The 13,571-nt window shown below is 36.6% G+C and overlaps 1 protein-coding gene across 5 annotated transcripts in view; it reads left to right on the forward strand.

Moving 5' to 3' along the window:
- The window catches only part of FMN2 (formin 2), a 157,822-nt gene that overhangs the window by 60,800 nt on the left and 83,451 nt on the right, over positions 1 to 13,571 (forward strand). For 4 of the 5 annotated variants that reach the window (XM_064158612.1, XM_064158616.1, XM_064158614.1 and 1 more), the window contains one exon: positions 725 to 812. In XM_064158612.1, the coding sequence (XP_064014682.1) occupies positions 725 to 812 (88 nt within the window). Of the gene's footprint in view, positions 1 to 724; positions 813 to 2,204; positions 2,504 to 13,571 lie in introns of those variants that run through there. The other variant, XM_064158617.1, reaches the window with a different exon arrangement.

Here is a 13,571-nt window from a genome sequence, read left to right on the forward strand (position 1 = left end):
TTTTTCAGTGAGCTGAATTCTAATAGCTTAGAGCCCTGTGGAAGACAGTCTGTAAACTGTTGCTTGTGTGCTTGCTATGAAATATGTATGAAAGTGTATTGTAGTGGCTAATTTTAATTCCCTAAAGCAAGAGGTTTTGATGGCTGTTTATATTGATTAAAAAGCAAACAAACAAAAAACCCACAAAAAAAATACCAAACCCAAAAGCCAAACCCAACTCTTGAGATCTTTTGTATTTCCTAAAAGTGATCAAAGAAAACCCCAATATGTACGTGATTATTTAGCTTTTAAAACAAAATTCATACTGGTGCCTACTACGTCAAGCATTCAAATAAAATACAAATTCTCACAGTTTTAGTTTACATCAAAGATGGAAATCATTGTGTGGTTTTGGAAACTAAAGCAATTCCAAGATAGACACAGTTGAAATTGGTTTTTCTCCTCATATGTCAGCCTGTTTCATATACTTAGTAACATCAATGTGAAGTTGAAAGAGCATCCTAATGAAAGTAAATTTTATAGTGATTCTTTTAAGATTCAACTAGGTTGACAGTTACTTACACTTGTGATGGATGCAGGAGAAACAAACTTAGTAATAAAATTGTTCATTGTTAAATGTATATATAGACTCTGAGTCCTATCTCTTGAACTTATCATTAGTAATGTGAACTATCTTGTATGCTTCCCTGCAGATTAGTGTTAATAGTTGGGTTTCTTTTGGCAGGTTGTCAAGTTGTTAAGTAACAAAAGATCTCAAGCTGTTGGAATATTGATGTCTAGCCTTCACTTAGACATGAGGGACATTCAGCATGGTAAGTGAAATAAATATTATTTGATTCTGGCTCAAATGACATAATAATCCAAAAATGTCAATTATGTCTATCTTTTGATATCTAATATAGATTAATAAGAGGGTTTTTTAAACACTATTATTATAAAAATATTTTATTCCAGCATTTATTTTCCCCCATACTACTTACATATTTCCTTGTCCTCTACAGAAGATAAACTGTTCATTTGCAGTGCTGCCATCTACAACTTTTGACTGCAGTTATCTAAGTGGTACCTAATATTGATTCTGGTCTTTCTGAAGAAGGAAGTGTGATGTGTTGTTGATTTTTGAGTCAGCCTTAGGAGATATGCGGAGAAGTGAATTGCAATATCTAATTTCTATACGCAACAGTTAGCACAAACTCTGGAATTCTTTCATCTTCAACAGCATTTTTAACAAAAGGGAGTTCTTCTAGGGGAGTGTAATACTTTTCACATTTATGCATAGAGACAGTAGTGCAAAAAGGTGAAAAGTGGAATTGCATTTATATTCAGAGCATCCCTTATGTTTTCCAAAGGCATTAGTTAGATTTGAAGCAGACTGAATTATCCTGTGAAGTGCCAGCCTATCTATTAAATAAATGTGTTTTCAAGTATAACACAGACTTCATAAATTACAAAAACATCTTGTGAACTTACTAGGCTATATATTTACAGATATGCATTCAGTTTACTATGATTTACTTATTTCATTATATTTTCATAAATAGAACAAATTTCAGAGCACTCTGTCAGCTAGTGAGTAGTCTTTAATCACAGTTTTAAGTTTTTATTAAACTGTTTTGATGGTTGCTAGACTTCCTCAAGCCGAAGCACTTAAGATGGTAGTCATAGAGCGAGGCGCCAGTACTGGCGCCGAGAAGTACTTGGTATTTGTAAAGCTGGCAGATGTAGTTCAGTTAAGTCATAGAGAAAAATCTGAAAACAATGATATGGTCCTTTCTTTCAGTCAAATATTCAATTTGGTTTCAGTTAATAATGAGAACCTTATGAACAAAGGAGTCCGCCTAACATCTGTGTCTGTGGTAAAGCCAACACAAGTTCATTGAAAATTTGCTTGCTTAACATGCAACACTAACAATAACATGGCATGAATGTCAGTAGTTGAAGGGGTCAAACAATATTATGCTTAACCTTTATCCTATTACAATATTAATCACACATAATCATCTATGGGCTCTGTGCAGATTTCGTACGTTCCTCTTTCAATAGCTGTTTCAGAAAACCGAAAGCCTCTGCAAAGGGGAATTTAATAGTGCTCTTATTCCCTTGTGCAGAAGTGACTGAACAATCATGGGAGAACTTCTGTCTGGTGAGGGAATTTGTGGAAATGCTTGGAACATCTTGGTGTTTTGTTTTGTTTTTTTAAATAGGCATGGAGGAAACGTGTTAAGGAGCAGGAAAGAAATTTACATGGTGGGGGTAAGGAAAATAGAGGTATCTCACCAGTTATTTCTGGCATCAGTCACTTCACACAGAGTTCTCTGAGTGATCTAAACATAGAGCCTGTGAAGAAATTATAAAGTCACAAGCCCAAGTGCTTAGTTTCACTTTTATGTATGTGCTATTTTTACTTGCTTGTTAAAAAGTGAGACTTTTACATGCCTCAGTTTTACAGCTTGCTGGTTTACCTGTTGCAATTTCCATACAGCACTAAGAAAGTACTATCAAAAATATAGATAAATTAAAAGTGTTTCCATTAGCTCTGTAGATAGTTAATATATTTTCATCTTTATTTTACATTAAGATGTAAGAAGTAGGACAATATCTACAGCAAAAAAATTAATCACAGTTTGTCTCCCAGCTCAGGGCTTTAGTGGTGGTCTTGAGTTTTGCCACATTTAATGTACATGAGCATTTATCCACTCCTCAGTGCAACACAAGAAATATATTTTTTCCCTATATTTCAGAGGCAGTCAAATGAAACTTTCCCCACACAGTGACAATATGTGGTACCAAGCAACTTCCTCATAGGCTTTCTAGTAAACTGTGCAATGTAAATTACATATAAAGAGAGAGAAACTGTTAATGTCAGGTGGTATTCAGTGCATTCCTTGGTGTGCATGCCATTATGTTTTATGTTTCTAACAGTTTAGTCAAATTCTGTTATAGGAACAAAATGGCAAACAGTTGTCTTTGGTATTAATTCACCTGATACATTTAGAATTTCAAGTTTTAACTCAAAGAGCTTAATATAACTTAAGACCTCAGCAAATACTGTATTTAATGTCGGGTAAATTGTTGCTTCTTTGGACTTTTTTGTGGGGGCTCTGTTTGCCTTTTAAGATACAAAATGCTGGTGAAATATTGTCTGAAAGAAATAATCCTTGACTAAAGTTTGCCTTGGGAACTTGAAATTTGGAATCATTTGTGGTATTTTGTTAACTGATCTTGAACACTTAGCTACTTTTTCATGCATGTGTGATCAGATGGTATTTAATGGAAGATCTCAGAGCTAAATAGTTTTCTATGATGATGATGTTGATGATATCCATTTAAGTGTCTGCATTTAGAATTGCATTTTTCTGTTGCTGACTTTGAAATAGGTTTATTAACATAAATTCTCCAACCCTAGTTGCTTTTAAAATATTTTTAGTGTGGAAGGCATAGTTGTAAAAATGGGAGCACATTTGTACTGAACTCTAGTACATCTTTCTAGTAGTACACCAGAAAAATAGTGTGATGGTTTGGGTGTTACTTAAGTGTGTGTGCAAGGGTAACACCCAAACCATCACATCCTTATTTTGATTCCCTTGCATATTAGTGTTTCTTTCTCACCAAAATATCTCAGCTAGGCTCAAACTAGCACAAGTAGAATGGGTTGACTTTTATTGTTGGGGGTGTATTTAGAATATTCTAATTGCTAACTGCAAGCTAGTCTAAGCCAGAGCTGTAAGAAATGTTGCAGCACAATTTCTCTGTAAGCTAGTGTAAAAATGGGTCCTCTACCCATGGTTTCTCTGGTTTCACAGAGGGTTTTACTGATAGATGATTGTCAAATAAAAATATATATATATATATATATATATATATATACACACACTACGCAAAACACTTGATCCATTTTGCATGGGTTTTTTTATCTTTACCACAAATATACTTTATACAAGAATTCCCACTGGACACATAGCTGTATTTGGCTACACCCAGTGCTTGTGAACTGCCAGTTGAGTACTTAGATGTTTTTCATTTATAGCCCAAATTTTCCTTCTAGAGAAAAGAATCTGCACCATTAGCATTTTAGGGCATTTTCTTAGAATATCAGAGATGCAACTTGTGCCAAAATTAGACCTATAACAAGATTCCAGTTAAAGGCATATAGTAATCTATGGTGAACACCCCAAACATGAAATATAATCACATTTCAGAGCTGACTGCATCTATTACTTAAAAACAGATCCCTCTTTTTAACATTGATGAGAGGTAACTACTGTATGACATCATCAGTACATTGCATAGAATATGGTCATCAATGCCTTTCCCAATCCCCTTGATTACAAAGATACAACATATCCTCCTCTACAATTCAAACCTTTATGGCTCTCAGCAACTGCAGCAGTGATAGCAAAAAAAATCTCTGTGTGTAAAAATAGAATAAAAAAAAATTAAACTGAAGATATCAGGCAGAAGGAAAGCAAATTTTATATTTCATGTAGATAAACACTACATTTATTATGCAAATATATATCTAGCATTTATTTCCAGCATGGGAATTAGTCTTCTGTTCATCATAATCATGTTAGTCTGAGTGTGCCTTTAAATGTTGAAAGTTGGCAAAAATGCCATGTTCTGTTCTTTGTCTAGTCTTCTTAAAATGGTGTATGCAATTCTCTGTAAGTTGACTGTAATCTTTTCCAATTCACTAATTTTCTCTTAATGAGGTTTATCATTTCATGCACTGTGTTACCTCTAGCACAGCTGCAATACTCTTACTGTATTTCCTTAAGGTTTTGCATAGCATCTCGTGGTTGTCCTGGTTCTGCTGGAAATAGTTTGGAAGTTTCAGCTTCTAAATGTATGGACCACCTTTCCCATATCCTCATATAGGAAGCAAATTTCCATCCTCTCTGGCAATCCACGAAGAATTTGCAAAGCTAACTTTTTATTACAGCCCTCAGCTCATTGTTGATCTTCAGATAGTAGGAAAGAAGGCTATATAAAAGACTGTAATAGGAAAGTTGTTATGGAAAGGGTGGGCAGATTCACCTAACAGACCAGCTTTTTAGTCTGGATGTGAGATAATTTTATTGCAAGTTGTATTTGCTGTTAAACTTGCCCTGCTATCAGAAGTACAACTTTGAACAACAGACAGATCTTCTGTACTGAATTCCCAACAGACATGCAGGAAGAGAACACACTTTTAAATGCTAGTGGGCAAAACAAAAGCTTACCCTTTAGTATTTGGTTATTGATGACAGACATGACAAAAACTTGATTTTTTTTTTTTAATTTCTGACACTGACATATGGAAATTATGGGTTAGGGGAGATTTTGTCAAATGTTAACTGAGCTGTTTCACTGGAGGGGGTGGATAAAACATCTTTTATGCTGCATTTGTTAAATGTCCTGTCAAGTAACGTTTGACACTTGGAAATAACATGTAGTCTTAGTGATCACATGTCCAAGAGATGCTCCAAATGGAAGGCAATCAGAAAATAATGACTTAATATCTAGAAAAATAACTGATGGTATTTTTTCTTATGGAATATCTAGATATGATCTGAGCATTATTTATCCTAAAAACAATACATATACATAAGCATAATCATTTGAAACTCTCAATACTGAAATATTTATCAAGTATGACTATCTTTCCAAAAGACATTTTACTGTTTAAACAAGTTAGAAAGACAAAACAACAAGATCGGTTCAAGTTCTTTGGACATTGTTGAACTGGCAGCTAATTCAGCTGCCCAAAATTGTAATTTCCATCCTATTAGACTGTGGGAAAAATCTGGATATAGAAGATTTTGTAATGGAGGTGTAATTAATTGACTGCAAAATGGTATTTTCAAAAATCATATTGTTTATTAGTTTTGGTACTCAGAACTCTTGCCACCACAGACCACTATTTAATAATAATAAGGTTATTCTGCAACAGTCGTGGAAACATTATACAGAGGAATAAAATAGGATTCAGAACATTTAAGTACTAACTAGCAACAACATAAAAATTAAACTGGAAGAGAAGGTTCTTGTGGTCTATATACTGCTTGCTCAGTAGATAGACTCAGGAAGCTTCTTTCTGCTTATGGCAGAAGGCAACTGGTAAATTACAAGAGACTTTAAGTATTTACTCACAAATATTAATCTCCTGACTCACAGGAGCTACAGCTTCAGACAGCACCCAAATGCTTTCAGGGAATTCTGTCAGGTCTTGTCAGCCACTGAGGCTTCTGATCCTTCCCAGGCTTCACAGGATGCTGGGGAAAGGAGGAAGACGATCTGCGTGTCCCTTGCGGGGCTCCTCATCTTGGCAGATGTAGGCAGGATGTCTTGCAACATGCAGTCTTAGCACAGATGTCATGCTGGCTATGCAGGCTGACTGTGTGGAGGTGTTTAGAGCCTTTTTCTGGTAAACTCAAGGCAGGCAGTTTCCAGGCAATAAGACAGTGAAGTAGAACGCTGCCAAAAGCAGAGAGCAATGGCAATAGGCAGCAGCAGGCAAGCACACATGAATACAACATCAGAGCACATTGTGCTACCTGCTCATCTCTTGTTATTGATGTAGCCCAAGACTAATGGACCTTTGGATATAGAACAGCCAATCAGAATGGCAGTTATCCAAGCTTGGCCTTATCAGGTGAAACCATAGGCTTGCTTTACCCAAATTTGGGAAAACACAGGCCTTGCACAAGGCAGGCACAAGCCAAGTGTGTGTAACCTGTTTACCACTGGATGTAAACAGGAGCAAAACAAGTCTGGGCAAGATAAAGTCCTTAGACTCAATGGCTCCAGGTTCTTTGTCCTCTTTACCATGGTTGCTTCTCCCAATAGCAGAAGGAGGGAGAGTAGAAAAACATACCTGGGCAAGCCAGGACACGTATAAGCCTATTTTGGCCTGTTTAGGCCTACCATGACAGATATACATAGATAACATATTTTTCTGTCAGGTAACATATCTGTCAAGTATGGTTTTGTTTTGGTTTTTGAAAGAATGATCTATAAAGTGATTGAATCAGTGCAGGTTAATTACAAATTCTGAAATAGTAGCTGTTTTACTGGCTTATTAATTGAGAATTGAAATTCTGTTTTGTGATCAAAGTTTGTGCATTTAGACACCTAAAAACTTAAAAGATATGGCTTAATCTTAGCCTCTGGTAGCCTTTCCAATGTATTCAGATTCTTCTGAGACACCACCAAGGAAAGATAGGTTAGTTCAGTGTTTTCCTGTCCTGTGAACTAGCGTTTCCTTGAAATTTCACACCACAATCCTCTCTTTTATTCCTCCATTTTTTCTTACCTTTACATGACCATATTCATTATATTCTACCTGCTGTTACATTGCAAGCTTAGAAATTTTTATCTGATTATAAATACTTTACAAGCTCACATTGTGTAATGGTTGGTAAGGAAAGTAAAGGAATACATAAAATAACTGTTATAAAACACAGACTAGAGTGCCACACATGTATGGTTGTAAACGTTTCTACTGCTTTTGCACTGTTAGAATGCTCCCAGTGCTTTGTCCCAAGGAGCCTAAAGTGATTATGGAGCTCTTAGTCTGCTGAGTCCTGTTAGAGACACCTCCTAAGGAATAACAAAGGTCCTAAGGTCCTGGGAGGTTAGTGAATGTAGTTGCTGACCTGATGAAGATCCTGAAAGCCAATCCTGAGTACCCAAAGCTTGCCTCAAGTTCTCTTTCTGTCTTCTGGTATTTTCTGAAGCTTAGTTCACAGTGACCAAAGACCAATAAAGCAACAGCAGCAGTTGTTAAGGAAAGAATAAAACATCAGCCATTATTTTATTTCAGTATGCATGCAATATATTAACATAATGAAGCACAGAAATATTCATATGACCAATAAAGGCACTGAGTGGTTTGTGTCACACCCTTTGGGAGCTTACAATTGAAAAATAAATATATAGAATTAAACCAGTTTTCCATAGTATAAATTACATTTTAAAAGATTTATATATATATATATATATATATTTTAAGGGGGAAAATCATGCTGAGTATTTTCACAATATTTGAATCAGCAAAGACTAATTACTGCCACATTGGATAGTTTGGATAATTAAAGAGTTTTGTTGTTGTTAAGAACATATGAATGTAATTTAATAGAGAGTTTTGTAAGAAACTGTAGCTGCATTGTTTGTTGTTTCAGTTGAAACAGTTCTGTTTGGGTTTTTTTTTTTTTTGGTTGTGGTGAGGGTTGTTTTGTTTGTTGGTTTGTTTTTTTTCTTTCCTTGGAAGTCTGATTAACTTTGAAATTTTGAGAGAGAAGTTTCAGGAAAATTCTGTCCTCCCAAAAGGGGAAAAAAAGCAGTAGTGATGGTTCTCATTTGTGTACCATGTAGTCATTCATGAGAGAGATGTTTACAACATTCTAAGCATCAAGAAAAAATGTGTATGCTATTGGCATCAGTGACATGCAAAAGCTGAGGGGAGGGAAGGACAAAGTGAGAAAAAAAGACACCTGGTTTCCTTTCCATAGCAGAAATACTTTTCAGTGGTCATACTTTTATATACTGCAGAACCACACAGAGGTTTTAAGAAACTTAAAGTAAACATATTAAGATCTTCCAATAACATAATCACACTTTTTCCATTAACTCAAGAGATTTAGAAGAAAAAAGATGCTTGCCACAACAATCCATTTGCAATTTGTTCATGTGTGTTAGACTTGAATGCATTTATATAAGTTTTTGTTTATGCAAAAAATGACACTGACATATATGCAGCTATTGAAATTTAATTTCAATACCAAGTAGTTAAAATGAGAATTTAGTAGAACTTGCAAGGTGAATACTTTTTTCTTTTTTTGTTATGTTTCATGAACCTGGTTTTACTCTGTTCTTATAGCTCCTCTTTTAAGGAGGCAGTTAAAGCTCTATGATATCAGACAGGGTTAAAGCTATATAATATGAATTATGTTTCTGTCTAGCTTAGTATTTGATCACTTGTGTGATCAAATCAGATCAGGAAAAAAAACCCACACAAACAGTGACCTCCCCCAAGATGAGTGGCACTGACTGCTCGTTATGCAATTTTTATAAGGTTTGATTTTGGTTTTTTGAAGTAGTCATTCTTTCTCTAAGTTGGAAAGTTATACCAAACAAACTTTTTTACACTTTATATATTCTTTTGTTTAGTTTTTTTTCCTTATCACCAGTTCTCCTCCTCCTCTTTACAAATGAGGTGCCTAGCTCAGTATGTTGTTTTCAAGATTTACATGCACCATATGTCTATGCAATGGTACCACATAATTTTCTGTTTCAGGCTCCTTTCTTCTTTATTGTTTCTGACATTGCAACTGCCCTTTTAACTGTTGCTAATTGTCCGGCTTATGTTTTCAGAGAAGTGTGAAAAAGAAAATCCTGTCTTTTGTGAGGCAGTAGTTGCTAATTTTGTGTCCATCACAGTGTGATGTATTTGAGAGGTCCTTTTGTACATATTTGTGGCCTGTTTTAAATTTGCTGGTGTTTATCACCTGCCAGCATGGCCACCTCATCACATTGATTAAACAGCATAGGAACCTGCAACTCCATATTTTGAAAACTGACTATTTTTGTAATTTATCTCCTCTTTTATTTTCTCAGTTGAGCAGTTTTTATTTTTAATTAAAGCAGGCATTTCCTCTTATGACAGTGTGATTTTTTTTCTGAAGCCTTAGGTAAGGAGCCTTTTGCAAATCCATTATCTATCTTCTAAGTCTTACCTCACCTTTGTGGAGCCATTAAAGCAATACTATTTAATTTGTTGCTCGTGAATGCCTACTACAAAATTACATTCTCTCTTGCTTTCTTATTGCGTTAGTTCATTTTCACACACTTCTAAAAAGCTCTTCTTCCATATAATACCTAGACATTTTCCAGGCACACAAGTCAGACTTGACTGGTTTGTAGTTTCCAGGATCATCTCGGGAATCCTCTTGAAATTTCCATTTGTGTTTTCTGAAATTTGTTCCGTTTGAGACTGTGCATAAAACGTTTCACTCAAGAAGAACAGAATTTGTCTGAAAACCTCTCTGACCTTTTCTGTGGTTCTGATTCCTAACACAAATTCTTTGTTTAACCTTTTCTGCTTCTCTCTTTTGTGCTTTTACAGTCAGATTATCTGCACGCTCAACTGTTTCCTGTCAGGCTTCGTACATCTGATGTGATTGAAAGCAGTCTTATTGCTAGCTTTATGCATTTGGCAAGCTGCATTTAGACCTTTCTGTTCTCCTCCAATTTGCATTGAACTTACAAGACTTTTTGCTTTTCTATCTTATTTGGCTGCTTTTCAGCTTTACAGGTGTCCCCCATGCTTATTCTATTTAACCATCTGTGTAGTTTCGAGGAGTAGGAAATCTGGGGATGTTAAAAGACAAGGGAGCAAAAAAAGGTGCTAATGAATTTTTCAGCTAACGATTTCTTTTTCTCTCTCAGCCTCTAATGTACTGTCTAGAAGCTTCCTTCTCACCTTGAAGCTTTTTTACCCTTTTACTTAGCTTCTCATTTTAATGTAATTTCTCTTTTTAAAGCCTAACTTTATGGTATTGGTTTAAAAAAATCCTTTCCCTTTGTCCTGTAAGGAAATTTCTGTTGCAGAGACTATTCAGAAGTAAATCAAGTGTTGCTGCTTCTCTTTCGGCATTTCTGGCTAACTGCTGTGAGAAATAACTGTAACAGTCCGAAAAGTATATTTAACAGCTTAAATATTCTTTTGTTTTCTATGCTCCGTATTTTAAACCTTTTACCACTTACAAGTCGTGATTAACATGTTTGTTGAGTGATCTGAGATTGGGCACTGTGTTTTCTCTAGCCATTAACGCCCTCAGCGCCGGGCGTGCAGCAGACCTGCCACAGTTGTCTGCTTTATCTTAACTAGCTCATGCTTCCTTCAGTATTGGTTACCACTTATCTGCACTAATCAGTCCGGGGGCCGAGCCTGTGCCGCACACGGCTCCCGGCGGACGTGCCTCTGCGGGCGTCTCGCTTCCCGGCCGGCTCCGGGTCCGTGCTTCCAGCAGCAGGTGGCAATGTCAGTCCGTGCCACCGCCGCCGGCCCGCAGCTCTAAGCTCCTTCCCCGAAAGGTGCCGGCCGGGCTGGTGGCAGAGCGGAGCTCGCAGCCCCGCGGTGTCGACCTTGTCGGACAAGGTGCTCGACCTTGTGGTTTTGCGCCACTCCCCTTCCAGCTGCGACTGAGACCCGCCTGTCACTGTGCTGCTCAGCCATCAGATAGCCCCTCTTGAAAAGCAGCCTAAGGAAGAGAAAGGATGGTGCAAAAACAGGAGAGGGACTTTTTTCCTCTAGCTAGCCGTCATCTATGATAGGTAGGGAAAGAAACAGCGTAGGGGGAAGTTGCAGTTTATTACTGCAAAAGTTGTGAAACACTGATTATGAGCGCCTGTCGTTTCTCATAGTGAGACCATTAAAGCTCCTCTACCTGTTGCTTTCTGAGGTACCTTTTGCCTGCTTTATTTCTCTCTCCTACTTGGTCACTATCCCTAGACAACGAACGATCAAGGTTATTTCCACTGTTCTGCTGTTCCACAGTGAGCCTCCCCAAACAACATGTTAGATTCTATTTCAGTGTAACATGTTTTACAGTTTTAGGGGAGCTGTGATTGCTTTAGCTATCTGGTCACAAAATAATAGCTCAATGACATTGAACTGAAGTGATAGAGAGCGCCTCTTGTAATTTTAAAGTCATCTTTAAACTTAATCTCTTGTAAACTTAACGTAGGCCAAATCCAGTCATGATACTGAAATAAATACATATAGGTGATTAAAAAATACCTATGTGGTTTTTTTTTTTCTCCTTAGGATGCATATATTTTGTTTTTCCACACATAAGTCATTTGGTTTTGTTGCAATTCAAGCCCATGTTTCGTTGAGTTATTAATACCAGCTTCTGAGAAACACTTTGGAGCGTGAAAAAAGATGGAACTTAAACCATAAACATGCACCCTTCTCCCCTCAGTTATCACAGTACTGTGATTTGAATTAGTAAAGCTGTGTCAGCTGTCATTTACCTAGCCAAAACCCTTTTTCCATTATTTTCATAATCCTACCACGCTTCGGACATGGACTAAATATCACAAGATCATGACATCACTTTCTTAGCATCTGTAGCTCTTTAATACTGTAACTTCAGAATATTTGGTGAAAGGCTTAACGTGCGTTAGCCTGATGAAATCCCTGGTGTTGATGCAGACCTCGGTCTCGGCAGACATGTAGAATACAAGGCTACATCTGAACTGCTCCCTGCTGTGCCAAAAAGAAAACTTTCATTTGACTGAGGGAATAAATTGTGAGCATGTAATTTTATTTCAGTCAGGCTCTACCATCTGACAAAGAAAAAAGAGAATTTTGCTCTTGAAAGGAAACCTCTCAAATGTTTTCTGTTTCTAATTCTTGAGCAAGAAGATCTATATTTTGACTTGTGACTGCAACAAGTGGACTCTACAGCAACTATAGCTAATGTGCTGGTGTTTGGCCTGATTTCTGAATCCCTGTAAGTTTCCATGTAGTGTTATCTAACTAGCTGTACTGCTGCAGATATCAATATCATACACAGTTGGCTATCTTGAACTTAAGGAGAGCTTGTTTCTGAGTTATTGTGCATGTCTTCAAGTCTAAAAGAACTTGCAGTGCTTTCTGTTGTACATCATCAAAAAGCTGCAACATTGTGTAGTCTATGTACAATTATTTAGTCTTGTTAATGTTAGAGAAGCATAGTTTGGAACTTCAGAAAGACCTGGCAAAGGGAAACATGCAGCTCAACTCTAGATTTTTAGATGGTTTAAAGCATTTCACTTTGCCACTAAGTATGACAAGTCATGTAATATTGCCTCTTAATTTCTACTTCAGCTATTAACCTGTACAAATACTGGCATTTTAGCTCCAGATGAAATTCTGAACTTTCAGCCTTTTCCTTTGAAGTCACTGATAGTTTTGCCATTGACTTTGAGTCTATGATTTCAGACAAGTAGTTTAAATTATGGAGAAGTTAATGTATCCCATGAAACCTTGTCCCAAAAAATTAGTTTCTCTCATTTTCAGCACTTAAAATATTCTTTCCATCATGAATTTGTCAAATTAATTAACAGGCATCCTTCACTTTTCCCCTGCTTTTGGTCTGCAAAACTACTGAGTCATCTGTTTGCAGATATTCTCTCACGCATGTATGTGTATGAGTACTGCTTACTTTCTTCCCTGTAAGCTAAAGAGTTTAAGCAGTTCAACAGAAAGACATAGCTTATTCTGCTATTTCCCTTGTTGGACATTTTGATGTTCCACCAGCTATAGCTGTAGTCCAAAGGCTGTTTTGACTTCTGGCCACTATTTGAGAGATGAGGAGTCTTACATTTTTCATTGTATCATGATTACTAAAGGTGTAATCAAGACAGTTCTTTGCGTTTGCTCAGGAAAGAGAAGCTCTGCCATTAGAGTTTTCACATGGGCTTTGCTGAGGATTAATAATGGTTTTAAATAACTTTCTTTTTGGTGTTATTAAAGACTTGTCCAGTTTCCGTAAGCTTAGAGGAGATTCCTTTGGAAGCATAAGACACTTTTTTTTTATAGC

The sequence above is a fragment of the Pogoniulus pusillus genome, chromosome 18 (assembly GCF_015220805.1).
Source record: "Pogoniulus pusillus isolate bPogPus1 chromosome 18, bPogPus1.pri, whole genome shotgun sequence".
In the NCBI taxonomy this organism is placed as follows: Eukaryota; Metazoa; Chordata; class Aves; order Piciformes; family Lybiidae; genus Pogoniulus; species Pogoniulus pusillus.